General features: G+C 37.0%; 1 protein-coding gene across 6 annotated transcripts in view; it reads left to right on the top strand.

Annotated features, from left to right (window-relative positions):
* Positions 1 to 15,884, top strand: part of PARN (poly(A)-specific ribonuclease) — a 67,031-nt gene extending 51,147 nt beyond the window's left edge. For 5 of the 6 annotated variants that reach the window (XM_032197269.1, XM_032197273.1, XM_032197271.1 and 2 more), the window contains 4 exons: positions 3,503 to 3,692; positions 9,152 to 9,220; positions 12,786 to 12,973; positions 15,011 to 15,884. In XM_032197269.1, the coding sequence (XP_032053160.1) occupies positions 3,503 to 3,692; positions 9,152 to 9,220; positions 12,786 to 12,973; positions 15,011 to 15,063 (500 nt within the window). In that variant the 3' untranslated portion in view covers positions 15,064 to 15,884. The remainder of the gene's footprint in view (positions 1 to 3,502; positions 3,693 to 9,151; positions 9,221 to 12,785; positions 12,974 to 15,010) is intronic. The other variant, XM_032197270.1, reaches the window with a different exon arrangement.
* The last annotated feature ends 1,517 nt before the right edge of the window (positions 15,885 to 17,401 follow it).

A 17,401-nucleotide genomic window follows, 5' to 3' on the forward strand; every position in this document is an offset into this window, starting at 1 on the left:
GCTTTGTGTAGTGGCCAATTTAATTCCATTTAGGTTAATTAAAATATATATTCTCTAGTTTGGGATGTGTGGTCTTTACTTCTGCTTTCTGTTTATGAAATAGGCACTTGTTAGCTTCTTGAGTTAAGGAGCCTTACTTTCAAATTGGACAATTTAAAAAACAAATGGGGAAAAAAAAACAACACATGTAAGGATATGGTTTAGTGAGGACTGTTAGTGTTAGGTCAGAGGTTGGACTCGATGATCTTGAGGTCTCTTCCAACCTAGAAATTCTGTGATAATAATTTCTGTAAGTCACGAGTAATGAGAATAAAACAAAGCACTGAATTAGCTACTCACAATTTGAACACCCTCAGTCTGATTGAGGGAGTAGTCTAAAAGCATCTATGCAGTTTAATACTTCATAGGTGATATTTTACTTTTATCATTTCATAAATTTGAGTGTTTAGTATCACAACTTTAATCTGTGTAGTTCTTTGTGATTTATAAATTGTGGTTATTATAAGGATTTTGCTCTGTATGACAGTAATGACTTGGTGAAAGAGCATCTTTGTACACATTCCTCTTGGGTCACTCAGTGTCAGCCAGCCTGTTTAATAGCTTGCCTAATAACTAGAGAAGATGCCGTCATCTAGAAATCTTTCCTGAAATAATATGCAATTACTATTATTCGACTTCAAGGCAGAAACTTAACTTTACAGCTGCACCCAAGGTAATGAAATGCAGCCATGTGGTGCTGGTGGCTAGTATGTCAGGTTTCTCAAAAAAAAAAAAAAAAAAAAAAGCCTTCTCTATGATTTAAAAACAAGTAAATAAAAACCTTATGTTCTCTTCAGTTCGTTAGAATTCAGCAGGTATTCTAGCAATGCATTTCTTCCATGGGCACTGCAGGGTGAGGTAACTGTATTTGGTTTGTTTGGCAGCAGGGACATTGTTCACCAGAAGAGCATCAGAGAGAATGTATTTAAAACCCTTAAGGGAGCTGTTTTTCAGATCAAAACCGTGCAAGATTAACTTGTCTGTGTGGCTCCATAAAATTGTTTATGTGCCTTCATTTCGGTTGTTCAATGCATAAAGCGTTTGCACTTTAGCATATTTTATGTCAAATTCAGTGTATCACAGAATCACAGAATTTCTAGGTTGGAAGAGACCTCAAGATCATCAAGTCCAACCTCTGACCTAACGCTAGCAGTCCCCACTAAACCATTTCCCTAAGCTCTACATCTAAATGTCTTTTGAAGACCTCCAGGGATGGTGACTCCACCACTTCCCTGGGCAGCCTGTTCCAATGCCTCACAACCCTTTCAGTAAAGAAGTTCTTCCTAACATCTAACCTAAAACTCCCCTGGCTCAACTTAAGCCCATTCCCCCTCGTCCTGTCACCAGGCACGTGGGAGAACAGGCCAACCCCCACCTCGCTACAGCCTCCTTTAAGGTACCTGTAGAGAGCAATAAGGTCGCCCCTGAGCCTCCTCTTCTCCAGGCTGAACAAGCCCAGCTCCCTCAGCCGCTCCTCGTAGGACTTGTTCTCCAGGCCCCTCACCAGCTTCGTCGCCCTTCTCTGCACCCGCTCAAGCACCTCCATGTCCTTCTTGTAGCGAGTAGAGTTATATCCAGCGTTTATCTTTTTGGAGCTTTTTATATGCATATACATATATGTAAAAATATGTATGTGGCAACAGGAACATGTTGCATAAAATACAGGTCTTGCTTCAAGATAGTGTTTTTGGACAGACAGCTCGTCTAACTTTCATACTGATTATTTTTAAGAATTATCTTTAGGCTGATTCGTAAGGATTATTTTTTCCTTATATATAAGCAGAGTTTGTCAGGGAATTAAATGAACGAGCCATAACTCTGGTTTGTAGTTTATAGCAAAACAAACAATGTGAAATGGTTATTGTGTTTTAACAAGTCAGTATTTATCAGATGATCCATGGTAACTGTGTGCTTGATTTTAGCAAGTAAAAACATGCTTGAGTTTACCTAAACAAATTTTACCCTTAGGAATGTCAGTTGGCATGCAGTAACTTCAGTGGGCATTATTAATTCATTTATGATGCTTGTACTGTAACTTCATAGGCAATAAATATGCTCCTAATTCTTCAAACAGATCCTATAACTTCACAGTTCAAAATAAATAAAAGGGGGGTGACGGGAGGTATGTTTAACATGTATCTGGTTAATGCAGCAGTCTCATGAGACTGTTAATCATAATTACAGTCACCTATTCTTGGGATTAAAATTAAATATAAAAACGTGTTGTCGAGTTTTATGTACATTTGAAAAACTTCGTAACAGCAACATCTATGTGCCATGACTTGTATTGCAGCTGCTTCATTTCATGTTACTGCAGCCAATATGCAGAATAGAAAGACAAAAAAAAATCCACTACCTTACCTGTCTGAATTGCAATGTCAGAGCATGATATGTGTTGTGCATGGGCTAGGGGTAGTACAGAATGCTCTGTATTTAAGATGGCAGTGCATCAGCTGGGATCAGAAGGTTGGTTATGCATCTGAAATTTCTATGGTAGATGTGCAGTAATAAAATTGGGATTTTATCTCCATTTTACTATTATGGTATTTTAAAATGTGCAGCAGACATGCATGAAAAAGAATGTGTTATTTTGTTTCTTTGTTTTAGATTAAAACAGGTTTGCTGGTTAGTTTACAATACTTTCTTTCAGTGAGTTAGGCTGAAAGTGGTAGAGGACACCAGCTGACAGCCAGTTTAATTTGCTGATTCATCTGTTATAGTGATGACTTCAGGCCAGAGCTTGGCCTCCAGATTAAAGGCTGAGAGTTGCAAAGATGCTGGGACTTGGAGGAATGTTGGTAAACTGTTGCTGAGTGAAGGCAGTGAAAGTTTTCTTTAAGTGATTCTAATTTTGTGTTGACAAAAGTCCTTCTACCTTGAACTGGCAGTCTTTTTTAGTTAAGTGGAGACAGAACATTAGAAAGATACAAGGATGGAACAGCTGGGTGCTAGTTAAGTGCTGCTTCCACGGGTATCTTGTGCTACAAAAAATGCAGCTCAAATGAGCTTGTGTTTCACAGCAATCAGAGTTTTGGCAAAGCCTGTGCAAATGTCGTCTTTTCCTGGCAGACTTGCAAAATAAACCTGCTGGGTTAAATAGTGAGACTAAAAGGGAAAAAATCCAGGAATTCTTTTCTTGCCAACAAGCAATCTGGAAGAGGGTTATGAGTGAAGAATTGATGGTTTCTAATTTAAAAGAGAAATCTTCAGTAGAATTAACCCTTCTTGGAAGAAGTCTAACTCAGAAATGTTTTAAATGTGTAATTCAAAAGTACAATGTGAATTTAGGATAGTACAACATTTATTTATTTACATACTTATTTTACCACTAATAGTGGAACTAGAAAAAGTAGTTTTTATGAACTGAACAAATAGCCTTCTGTTTTTCAGACTAAGTTATCTCAGGAGAGGGTGTGTTGTAATTTAAGCATTTTGTATATAACATCACTCTTCTTCCCCATAGCTGTAAACACCAGCAGGTATGCTGAAAGTTATAGGATCCAGACATATGCTGAATATGTTGAGAAAAAACATGAAGAAAAACAGGCAAAGAGAAAATGTACAGAAGATAGTTGGAAGGAGATGGAGAGAAAGCGGTTAAAAACTCAATGCACACCTTACGTTTCCCAGAGTCGATACTACTGTGTTAACAGGTGAGATTTTTTTTGCATTGCAAATTGTTGTATCTTTATTGCACTTTATTAAGTCTAGCACCTCTGAGGTAGTTTTTATCTGGTATTTTCTTTTCTTTTCTTTTTTTTTTTTTTTTTTTTTGCACATGAATCGATAGTGGTACATCACCTGTCACAAGATCATACGTAAAGGAGTGGAGGGGATTTAGTAGTTAGACAAACTTTTAAAATATTAGGATACTAGGGGCAGGTCAACTCACAGCTTCTGAGCTTGTTGTAGTAGTACCACTTCTTACAACCAAAGTAAAAGAATTACATCCCTCTTTGTTTTACACCTTTAAATAGCTTTTGTGTTGTGGTTTAACCCAGCAAGTAGCAGAGCACTGCACAGCCATTCACTCACCCTCCCCTCTCTGCAGTGGGATGGGGGAGAGAATCAGGGGCAAAAATGTAAAAGAGTTGAGATAAAAACAATTTAATAGGATAGGAAAGGAAGGGAAAATAGTAATAAAATACTAAACAAAGCAAGTGATGCACAATGCGATTGCTCACCGTCTACTGACCGATGTCCAGCAGTGGTCCCCTGCCCCACTCCAGCTAGCCACCCCACTTTGTTGTTCCACATGTGGCCAGATGGTGTGGAGCATCCCTTTGGCCACTTTGGGTCATTTGTCCTAGGTCTGCCATCTGTTCTACAACAACTAAGCAATCTGTGTGCTATCAGCATTATTTTCATCTTAAATCCAAAACACAGCACCTTACCAGCTACAAGGAATAAATTTGACTGTAGTCCAGTCAAAACTAGGACACGTGTCATTTGGAAACTTTGAAAACTTGTCTTTGGATTCTTCTCTAAAGGTAATCTTGTGTGTTTTGGTTTTTTTATGACTTTCCATGGTGATACTGCCACAGTGAAGGGTATAAATTACCATCTTAGGCAGTCCAGATGAGGTTGTGCTTCAGAAACAGGAAGGCAAATGATGATCACAGAATCACAGAATTGAAGGGGTTGGAAGGGACCTTGAAAGATCATCGGGTCCAACCCCCCTGCCAAAGCAGGTTCCTTAAAGCAGGCTGCCCAGGTAGGCGTCCAGACAGGCTTTAAATATCTCCGGAGAAGGAGACTCCACAACCTCTCTGGGCAGCCTGTCCCCCTCACCGTGAAGAAATTCTTCCGCATGGTGCAGAACTTCCTGTGCTCTATCTTGTGACCATTACTCCTTGTCCTGTCCCCGCAAACCACTGAAAAGAGGTTGGCCAAATCCCTCTGTCTCCCACACCTCAGGTATTTATACACACTGAGGAGATCCCCTCTCAGTCTTCTCTTCTCCAGGCTGAACAGACCCAGGTCTCTCAGCCTTTCCTCATAGGAAAGATGCTCCAGGCCCCATATCATCTTTGTGGCCCTCCGCTGGACTCTTTCCAGGAGATCCCTGTCTTTCTTGTACCGGGGAGCCCAGAATTGGTCACATTACTCCAGGTGAGGCCTGACCAGGGCAGAGTAGAGGAGGAGGATCACCTCCCTTGACCTGCTGGCCACACTCCTTTTAATGCACACCACGATCCCATTGGCCCTCTTGGCCATGAGAGCACACTGCTGGCTCATGGTCAACCTGTCGTCCACCAGGACCCCCAGGTCCTTCTCCTCAGAGCTCCTCTCCATCAGGTCATCCCCCAGCCTGTACTGATATATGCAGCTGCTCCTTCCCAGGTGCAGGACTCTACACTTGCTCATGTTAAACTTCATTTGGTTTCTTCCTGCCCATTTCTCCAGCCTGTCCAGGTCTCATTGAATGGCAGCACAGCCTTCTGGCGTGTCAGCCACTCCTCCCAGCTTTGTGTCATCAGCGTACTTGCTGAGGGTAGACCCTATTCCCTCATCAAGGTCATTGATGAAGATGTTGAACAAGACTGGAGCCAGCACCGGCCCCTGGGGAACACCGCTTCCAGTCACATGTTTCCAGACGGACTCTGCACTGCCAATCACCACCCTCTGAGCTCAGCCAGTCAGCCAGTTCTCCACCTACCTTGCTGTCCACTCCTCTATCCCACACTTTCTCAGCTTTGCTATCAGGATGTCATGGGAGACAGTATCGAAAGCCTTGCTGAAGTCAAGGTAGATTACAACCACTGCTCTCCCCTCATCTACCCAGCTGGTGATGCCATCATAGAAGGCAACGAGGTTGGTTGACCATGACTTCCCCTTGGTGAATCCATGCTGACTACTCCTCATAAGCTTCTTCTCTTCCAATTGCTTGGAGATGGCATCCAGAATAAGCTGTTCCAACACATTTCTAGGGACAGAGGTGAGACTGACTGGCCTGTAGTTTCCCGGATCCTCCTCCTTGCTCTTCTTGAAGACTGGAGTGACATTGGCTATCCTCCAATCTTCAGGCACCTCTCCTGTTCTCCAGGACCTATGACAGAGAGCCATTTGGCAATCACCTCTGCCAACTCCCTTAGCACATGTGGATGCATCCCATTGGCACCCGTGGATTTGTGTGTGTTGAGCCTACTCAGATGCTCCCGAACCATTCTCTTGTCAACAAGTCGGGAGATCTCCACTTCCCAGACTCTTTCTCCTCCCTCCAGGGTCGAAGAGTCCCATGGGGGAGTCCTTGAAGCAAAGACTGAAGCAAAGAAAGCATTCAGTATCTCCGCCTTCTCAGCATCTCCCATTACCAGGACACCCCCCTCGTTCAGCAAGGGACCCACATTATCCCTAGTCTTCCTTTTACTGTTTACATACTTTTTTCTTTTTTAAAGTATTATCTTTTATCTCTTTTGAAAACCTCATCTCTAGGTGGGTTTTTAGCCTTCCTTGTCGCGTCCCTGAAGGCCCTGAAAACACTTCTATACTCCTCCCAAGAGGACAGGCCTTTTTTCCACATTTCATAAACCTTCCTCTTCCTTTTGATCTTATCGATGAGCTCCTTGCTCATCCATGCAGGTTTCCTGCCCCCCTTCCCCAGTTTCCTACTCTTAGGGATGCACCGATCCTGAGCTTGGAAAAAGTTCTGTTTAAATGTAGCCCAGCTCTCACATGCACCCTTGCCCTCTAGCAGCCTAGCCCATGAGATACTCCCAAGCAGGTCCCAGAAGTGGTCGAAGTTGGGTCTCCGAAAGTCCAGGGTTGCAATCCTGCTTTTAGCCTTACTTCTTCCACCAAGTTCCATCTTGAACTCCGCCATCTCATGGTCACTGCATCCCAAGCTGCCCCCGACCTTCACATCCCTAACCAAGCCCATCCCTGTTGGTAAGGACAAGGTCCAGGAGCACACGCCACCTCATTGGCTCCTCCACCACCCGTGTCAGAAAATTGTCTTCAATGCATTATAGGTGCATGATGCTTGTGAGGCTTTGAGTTTTTGGAGTAAAATTTGAAAAGTGTTTTATTTTTGTTTTTAAATAGTTAGCTATTTACTTAGTATTATAAGTAATTATAAGTATTATACTTAGCTAGTTAGCCAAGTCAGGAGGTGTCTGTTTTGATTCCAATACAGTAGGTTGCTGTGTGTATTTCTTGTTCCATTTTTACCCACACTATTGAAGAGATGTTTTAGATATGAAGAGAACATGAGTTTGTTTGTTTTTTTTTTTTTTCAGTGATCTGTGTGGGTGTGAATAGAAAGAGTCTTTCAGTGTTAATAAAACTAATTCAGCTATCAAGTCATTGGTATTCTTAGTTTTTCAAAATTCTATCAATTATATATTTGGCAAAAAAAAAAAAACACATTTTGGTGGAGTGCATAAGTTACATTAGTGTAGATGTTAATTTTTTTCTTCCTCACACACCTCCACTCCCTCTCTTTGAACAGACCAAATGAGACAGGCATAAAACCAACACTGAGCTTTTCCTGCTTTATCTTTCTTGCTATGATAAGTTCTAACTCTCATTATATCTTCCAGTAAATGTTATCATGTAAAAAATGTACTAAACTTGTTCTTCTCACTTACATGAGCTTATGATTTGCCTACTTTGCAAAATTAAATACAGGTGTGTGTTTTGCCTAGGTGTCAGATTTTCATGCCTTTTATCATGGTGGGAATTCTAAATGTGTTAGACTTGTTGGATTCCTTAAAAAAAAAATAATTAAAAAAGCATATGGAAGAACCTGGTGATAAAATCCATATCAAATGAAGTCATGAAGTTAGTTCAATTAAACTATTGTACTTAGGAAAACTTGGGAATACATGCTGTGAAGAGATGAAGAGCTCAGGATTGTCCTGGCACTGGTTTACATGTGTTCTCGGTACCTGGTGGCTAAGGTTCAAGTCTGTAGCTTATAGTTAATTCTGTATTAAATAGTCTGAACATATTGAACATCTTGAGTCTATTACAAAGAAATCCCAAGTCATAGTAGTATTTCTACTGGAGGAAGTCTCTCTCCTTACTGAATGTTTTCACAGGTATTTCGGGTATCTCACAGATTCTAGGCAAGACACTAAGAGTGGTGGCTTATGATATGAACTGTAGACAACTTCTTTCAACAGATATGTTGGAAAACAGTAAATGTGGAAAGCAGACTTGTTATTTTTCAAAGAAGTTGGGGACGACCACAAATATGTAATTTGGAAAATAGCTGAATAAATTTTTTAGCGAATTCTTTCCTTAATGTTATGTCTCAGTGAGTTGTCTGCCTAAACACTATCTCCTTGAAAGATTTTCATCTATTTTCTCTAATATTGAGAAATTCCTCAAGAAACAGCCTTGCTATCCTTATTTTTTGATGATCAACACTTTGATAGCTTTAGATAGTAGTCTTTTATTTTGTTTATAGACAATTTTATAATTGCCATTACATGAATTTTGGTTCTGTTGTTATTCCAAGAATAAAGTGACTTTATTCTGGTCCAAACTCCCTTTCATGCAGCTCTTTTGACATGTATTTGTTTGTTTGTTTTATTTCTCTTTGTTACTGGCTAGATTGTGTTCTCTTGTGCATTAGTCCTTTGTAAATATTTCCTCTGTAAGTGTGAGCTGGCAATTACACCAGGTTAGACACAACGTGTAACTGCACACTCAGTGGTCTTTCAGTTCACTCAAACTGTCTGTAGATAGATTTTCTTTTTGTTTCTAGACAGAGATATCTTACAAATAAATATATATTTACACATAAGCATATATAAATATTTTTATACAATGTTATATCTATTTGTATTTGTCCAGGTTATTTATATGTATTTGTGTGTGCATATGTGCATATTCATCCAGATTAATCTGAATCATATATAGTTAAGCACTCAATGCTGTGGTGTATCCAGCAGCTGATCTCTTATAATAGATTCATGTTACTGCATTCTTTATTACTTATTATTTAATAAGCTTACTGCATCAGCTTCTGTCAGCTTCTGACAATATGTTCTGGCTAGTTTTTCATTCAGTAAAGAAGTTGTAAGTTATTTCTTATAAGCAACCTTCTGTCTTAGATTGTCAGACTGGTAAGTATGTAATGAGGATTTATTAATTCTTGTTTTAGAAACAAACTATATTCCAATGTTACAGAGGAACTTCTCTTCAGAAAATGCTGTATCGTAGTAGCTACAAGGTACAACAATTTATAATTAATATATACCCCTGGCATGTAGTGTATTACTACTGTTACATATAAAAATTAGTTTTAATAGAAAGGTGCCTGACAGTTTACGTCAGATGGAGAAGCAGAGGAAATGCAAAACTCCAAGTAGTTAATAGGATCCACTCCTCTAAAGCCATTCCCTTTTCAGAGCATGCTTTCCAAAATGGATGGACCATGGCCTCTTGTGTGGCTGTGTACTGCATGAGCTGTGTTGTGCTGAGCAAATAGCTGCCTGCCAACTGTCTTGACTGGTTAAACGCATGGAATTGGGATCCTTTCCTCTGCAAAATGGTGTTAAACCATGGCATGAAAAATAGGTTATGTTCTGTGTAAAACTAGATATCCTTTTCTGCTTGCAGTTACTAGTTTTCCTAATCATCATGTAAGGATGAGTAAAATAAAATAAGCTAATGGCAGAAGACTCACATGAGCATAAAGAATAGGAAAGTGATAGGTCATTTTGCCTTACAAGTTTTCTAGCTAAAACCAGGAGTGCTGCATCTGCTGTTGTCAGGCTCCCAGTTGTAGCACTGGTTTCTTGAATGCCTTAATTTTGTTGAAAATAGTTTATCTTATTTTTTGAAATGTTATTGTGTTTCTGCTGATGATTCCTTTACTGAGTTTGTAGTGACTTCTCTTACAGTTTATTTTCTACAGAAATGCTTGTGTATAGTTGTTTGTTAGAGGATAAGAATTGGGAAATGCTTGAAATTGAAAGTCTGTCTGTATCTAGGCCTATTCAAGATACTCAGTTATGATGGAATTGGTCCTTTCAAAAGTAGGACATTCCTTTCCAAAATGGAAAATGCTTAATGCTACATCATCATAAGGGTTTCCCCCACTTTTACTCCTCTCCACTTTCTGATTCTTTCAAAGTAATTACCATAGCACTAGCTGGATTGCTGCTATTTAGTAGCCGCAATTTAGAAATGACATTACAGAGTTAGTGAGCATTTTAATCAGGTGTAGTGTGCTCTTTTGGGCAGCAAAGCTCTATGTAAGTCCACCACATCCTGTCGATTCATCAAATTGCGTTTAGTGCTAATGTTGTTACTCATGCTGCTGGGATTTAACAAAAATACTATATTCTTTGATGATTGGAGTTGTATTTAAGAATAGAAGTAGAAAATAAAATCTAGATTTTAGATTTCTACCATCTTCCTTCTGTGGTATTCATCCCAGTTACTTTTGCCAGCAGGCTGGCATTAAAATAGGCTAACATAAGGGAGAGGTTGGGAAAAAAGGACTGGTGGATCCTGAGCCTTTCTTGAAGAGGTGCGGAACCACACCTATGATCATCACTAATTGAAATGAAAGCTGCATTGTGTTCACTAGATAGATTTGCCAGCTGGCAGTGTATGCTGGGCTTTTCTTACTTTTCCCCCAAACTTGGCTAGTAATTTTACTTAAAAACAAAGAATAAAAATCTTAATTCAGAATATAAAAGAAGCTTCAGAACCTATTTAAATATATTTTTTTCCTTTTTGAAAAATCATATTATTGCATGGGTAACTGTTGTACGTTTGCATTCTGAAACTTGAGTGCCATCTTTGCTAATGGCTGATGTAACACTTTCTCCTAAATGCTTCAGATGTCCAGAAAGTATAAACCAGTATATCTGAATTGGAAAATTACTGATAACTAGTAGTTTGTTTGCTTTTTCCACTTTGTTTGGTTGTTTCTCAACAGAGTAAGGAAATTGAGACAGAAACATGGACATACTCCAAAATAGCTGGTATAATTAGAAAACTGAACTTTGATCTGAGTAGTGCTCTAACTTATATATACAACCATACTGGTTTACTACTATTGCTAAGTGAAAAAAATTATGTTCCTGTAGTCTTGAACCTTATTTTCAGTCAAAGAAGAACAGAACAAAAAAACACCTAATATGTGTTTATGTGGAATCCATGCAGTGAATGGAAGCATAAAAGTCAACAGTTATTGATCATTTATCTAATTCTGAGATCGTAATTTGTGGCTCCTAAATTTTCTTCCTTATGTATTATTCAGAATATATTTCCCAGAGGTAGAATTCTTAGAAAAAATTCCAAACATTTCTTTTAAATATAAAAGCCATTTTTCATTTTCTAAATGCACTTTCTTAAAAAGACTTTTTTTTGTTTTCCAGACATATTTTATTTCTGTTTTGCAATATTGAAGTGTGTATGTGGGACAAATAGTTCTCTCCAGCTTTTTGGCTTACATCTTTTTATTGATCATAGTTGTGGTGTGACTCGAAATGAAGGTTTGTAAGAGATCATGCAAGAAGGTGTTCTGTATGTGAACATTTGCAGGATAAGCCAGCCATTCATCAAAGTAAATGGTGTGTGCATCCCTAAAGTGGAAGTAAAAGCATGAAGTATAATCATATGTTTCATGGTTTTTTACTACCTTTGGACATTCCAGAATTAGTCTGTTTTAAATTGCAAATTGTTCAGGCTTTACCTGAACAAAAGTCTATTTCAAAGACAAAACTACAGATAAGTTTGACAATCCTTTAGCTGAAACTTTATTGAAACACCATGCTTCCAGATATGATAGATTAAAAGAAAAAATAAAAAGGATTTTAGTTTTGTTTTATAATTTGATATTCATTTTTTTAAAAATATAAGCATTGAATAGAATGTTCAATAAAAGAAGTGTTTTGTGTTGGTTTTACCAAAAAAATAAAGGTTTATAAGCCTAAAACTACTTTTTTTTTTTTTAATCTCTTGTTCTGAAAAAATATTAAAATGTACACTTAAATAGCTGGTATTTACATATCTAGAAGTTCGATGGGAACTCTTTTTTTTAATTAGCTTCTTTGCCACTTATGTTTCATTTTATTTTAATATTTCCATTTGGCATTCAAGGAAGATTAACAATTGAATTATAGTTGGATGAAATTTATGCCGTGTTATTTCAATGTATGCTGAATGAAATAGAGCTCTAAGTGAATATTTGTAATGTGCTCATCAGACTTCAATTTAAATGCTACTTACAAAATGTGTGCAACTTTTTGTGATTTTTATTTCACCAGCTTGTTGGATTATAGGAATCTCACTTTAAGACCCGTTTTTAACTTTTATTACACTGAGTTTGGTTGTTTTCTCTGTATAGTATAAATACTTTTACAACTGCATATAGTTCAAGGAGAGTGGATGAATTTAGCATGTAAAATCCTTCAATATGAAGATGTATGTTTTTGGGATTAATAGGTGATGAGCATTCTCAATAGATATTCGGTTATATGCAAGAGCTTTCATGACGAAGAGGGGAAAAAATAAACTCGAGCAGGGATAGAGAACAGCTTTAATTACGGTTGAGATGAGCAATCTCATCAGAATAACAGCTAAGCCTGAGACATCAATAGGTCAATGAACACCTTCATTTCCCTAAGTTGCAAGTTGGATTTTCCAGGTAATATAATTTCATGGTATATCACTTAGTTTATTCTACTACCTTCGTAAGCATTTAATAGACGTATAGTAACTAGTACCTATGTAATAGTTATTCTTAACTTGTCGATAACAATATTTCACCTGCATTTCAGTTTTACAGGTACCAGTACAGTGGGAAAGAGAAGCATGAGTCCTATTCAGGAAGAAACTGGTTCTGATGATGTGGAAGAGGGAGAAGATCCAGAATACAATCAGACAGACTCCTGTGCAGAGCCCCTCCCAGATAGTAAGAAGAGAGACAAAAAGTTCAAAAAGATCAAGAAAGAACAAGTTCCAGCAGGTAAAAGCAATGTTCTTGCTCATGATTTTCTGTTCTGTTTGGAACTGCCCTAAGCCTGAACAAAATTGAATTTTTCTTTAATGTGTCAACTTTTCTGGACTTCTATGAGTGTAACACAGTAAGTCAGTGTTATAAGTTATTTTGCTGTGAGTTGTTTAAACTGAAGATGGCATCAAAAAGGAAAACAAAACAACTGAGACAAACTAAAAGAAGAAGTATTTGATTTCTTGCCTACTTTCTTCCTTAAAATAAAGCTCTTTGAATATTTATAGCTTTTTTTTTTTTTTTTTTTCATTTATGTGACTTTCTCGTTATGCAAAATCAGATAACTTTATCACAACAAAACTGAAAGAATTCTGGAAGTAAGACACTAAAGTAGATCCTATTAATTCAACAAACTTTTATCACCAGTTGTAAGACTTACCTGATGCAGACCTTTTCACTTAAGCTTAATTAGATAGAGTCATAGCATAATTGAATGCCTGTAGCTTGATCTGCAAGATATGTCGTTAAACAAACTGTTGCTTACAAATAAGTCCATTTTAATAAAACTACCTGCTGCCTTGAAAGCTAATATATGTGCCCTTTTAAGTAGCACTTATATATATTAAAACTTAAACTGTATATCTTGATAACATTGTACTAATTTCCCTTATTCACTGTCATTTGTGAGATTATTTATTTAAGTTGAAGAACCAATGCAATTTCTCACTGTGGTCAGAACGTTAACTACATTTATAACTAAGCCAAAACTTTGACAGCCAACCTGCCTGCCTCTCCAGCACACTGCTTGCCACAGTGCCTCCCTAGAACATCTCTTGAGAACATGTTGGCTTTCTAGGACAATTCAGTGAAGCAATAAGCTGCCAGATAGACGTTGATGTAACAGGATTCACTAGGCCCTTTAGATTTTTGAGCGTTTTGCATTTATGTATCACTTAGCTGTGCTTTTATTTCTGATATTAATTGACAGGATGGTGATGAAAAGTGAGAGTTACTAAAATCCATTCCACACATTCTGGATGGGTGGGTCACAGTCACCCTTCCCAGTTCTTGCAGTCTAACGTGTTCTTAGTAAGCCTACATTTGTTTGAAAGGTTACTGGACTGTGAGCAGATCTTTCACATTTCATGAACAGTTAGCTGTTAAAGCTTGAGGAATCTCACTTTCAGGAGATACAGATTTTGAAAAACAAAAGAAATTGTAGACCTCTGTAAAAGTGTCAAAATATGGATTTGCCAGAATGATGTTTTTTCTTTATCTGTTTTGTAAATCTTCTATTTTTTAGCCTTGTTTAGTGTTTGAGATTTAAAGCTTGAAAATCAATAGTGTTTCCAGTACAAAATATAAATTCAAGTCTTTTTCCTGTCTTCTAAAAACTGTTAGGACTTATAAATCAATATATGTAATATTCTGTGTGGCATTTGACCATAATCTTTCTGGTTTTTATTTGGTTGAAGACTTCTCACCTAGGCTGTTGGATAATTCAATTTTGTTTTGGTTTTCAGACTTTAATACTGACATTTTTCTAGCCCAAATACCTTTTAATTGTTTGTCTGGCTAAATGCAGATAGGTGACTATTTTTCACCTTATATTTTTGCAATGTTGTACACATTTCTGCAGCCTGTAAATAAATAAATAAATAAAAATAACGTAGGAGGGCGTATGTTGAAATCAAGTAACCTTAGGTCATGTGAATTTAAACCACTAAGTAATTGATTTCTGTTGATCTATTTGTTGTTGATTCTGTTTGAACTTGTTAGCAATTTCTTTCAGAAAATTTTCTTTGTTTATTAGTGTTACAACTTGTTTGGAAAAAACTAAGTCAACTTTTTTTAGTACCCATTGATAAACAGTCTGTTGGGTTCCCTTCGTAAATATTGACTTGCAAATAACATATCTAAAGCTCTGTAGAGAAGAAAATTTGTCATTTGTATGCTTTGAACGAATCGAAAGATTGTTGATCTGACTTTTTATTCTTTTTAGTGTTTGTATATTGAAATCTTTAATATAGTATTCTATGACTCCTTTTTTAGGAAGCTTCACAAGTAGTTCCACTGAAATTTTTGAAGTCCCTGAAACATGGTAGGAAACAACTGCCTGAACAAGTGGAATTGATTGACAGCAGTTGTAAGAACACACCTCCTGGAAGCCATACTTTATTTAAATATAAGTGGTGTTAACAAAGCAGTATGTGTCCTGAAAATCAGTTTAATTATTTTAAACTGTTTACTGAACAATCACTGTCAATTTTACTTGTGCATATATTAACTAGTATATGATTGTTGTTGATCATGTGAAATCCTTGTTGTCGTAAATGATGTTAGATTTAAGAAGCAAGACTAAATGTATTTTGGTCACCTCCTTTGGCATGCTGGCTATGAAATGTACAAAAAGAACTGGCACTCTGATTTCATGCTAGGCTGTTTCCTGTGCTTGAGGGGACTTACCACAAATCTCCTAATCTTTAGATATTTTTTAAGGCAATGTCAGTATGCTTGATGTCAGCATTCTTGACACAGGTAGAACTGCAGTTTCACATATTGCTTTCTACCAGTTACTCTATCTGGATTTTTTTTTTTTTTTTACTTTTTCATTCTCTACTCCCACCCTCCACCCCCAGTGCAGCCAGCGTTCCTCTGAATACTAACTTTACACATACCATATCCTTTTAAAACAAATAAAAAAATAAATTTAACTTATGTGCTTCTCAAACATGAATATCCTAGTGGGAGGTAGTTTTTCTTTGTTTTCACATCCTGCTGTTTTCACTCTTAAGTCTTGATCTATTTCTTCCCCACCTTCTTCCCCAGCTTGTGGGGTTTTTGTAAAAAATTTTTTTTTGGTACCTGTGACAAACCTGCTAACTGCACCAGCCCTTTATTTGTTTAAAAAAAGCTGCATTGGTAGATTTCAGAAAATGTTTGATATTTAACATTTTTGTATCATGGAAATAAAAACAAAAGATGTATTTCCATAAAATGAAAATTAAAGAAATTTTCTTAGGAATTTGTTTGTTTTTATTTATTAGCTTCTGAAATGGTTTTCATGTGCTCTTGTTTTGCTAAGACATAATATGACATTTTTTAATTTTCATAATGATTGCAGCCTGTGACTAGCAGAGCCTTTGGGTCCATGGACTACTTTCAAGATATTTGTGAATTGTAATCAGGAAAAGCAAGCCTGTTAAAATACGATGCAAATTGCTGTGCATTTCCCTTGGAAAAGAGTTTTATAAATCAGCAAGTTCAAAGCATTTCTTTGGAAGAGTGGTTTAGAAGTGGTTAAGAAGCTTTCACTGGACTGTATTTACATTACAGTGTGAATCATTGTCACTTAAACAATGCAATAACCTGCCTTTTTTTTTTTTTTTTTTTTTTATGATTGGGAGAACTATCTTGAACTTGCATTGCAAAAGGAAAAAATCTAAATTCCTCAAATGTGAAATGTTCTACTTCTAAACTTGGAACTGCCTGGAGTAGTAGAATTAAGCGTGGTGTGTTGTTTTTTTTTTATTTGTTTTGTTTTTAATAGCAGACTAATATCACATTTTTACATAAAAATGTGGGAAAGAAGACTGTTAGTAGTGATGCAAGGGGAAGTTAGTAACTGAGTTCTTCTGCTCTCAAGGATCCAGAGGGTCCTCATCTCTAAAACTTGAGTCTTAAATTGCTTTTATCTCGAGTATTCAAACCTACAAAGAAACTGTGAATTCAGTTCTCAGAATGTATGCAACAGTTAAAACAGTGTATAAAATGAGTCATCTCCATAAGACATAAACAACTTATTACAGAGTCTTAACCAAATGTTGAGTTTGTTATTTGCTATATATCCTAAAGAACTGGCATAATGTATTTTTGGGAGAGCTCAGAGTTATGATGTCAAAAGGATACAAAAGCATTTAAAGGGACTGCCAGAAATACCCAGTAAGATTATAGCTCTTGAACAGAGATTTGCTTTTGAGCCTTCTACTGTTGCAGAGGATCTACCTGAAGTCTTTATCTTAAGGCTGTTAAAATCTATCTGGCACTGACTTCAGTCTTGAATGACAATACTTACATACCAGCACAGGAAAATGTCTTAATTTCACTACAGTATAGAACCTTAAATGCTTTAATTTATTTTTTTTTTCTCCAGAGCAGGCTGGGTATATACTGTAAGCTACAAATGTTAATAGACATTACCACTGTTTCCACCCTTTTCCCTAACCTGAATAGACATTTTAGAGAGCAGGATGTTACTTATCTCTAGCTATATTTAATACCCCTTAAGAAAATACTATTTTGTTTTCTAGTCCTGCCATACTGTTTGATTTTATGAGGTAACACCTACTTAAACTAATAAAATGTGATTAGATTGGTACTATGGTATTTCTTATATAAAGTTTGGGTGGAGAACAGTCAGGGACAGATGCTGTTGTAAGGAGG

Source organism: Aythya fuligula, chromosome 15, assembly GCF_009819795.1.
Source record: "Aythya fuligula isolate bAytFul2 chromosome 15, bAytFul2.pri, whole genome shotgun sequence".
NCBI lineage: Eukaryota > Metazoa > Chordata > Aves > Anseriformes > Anatidae > Aythya > Aythya fuligula.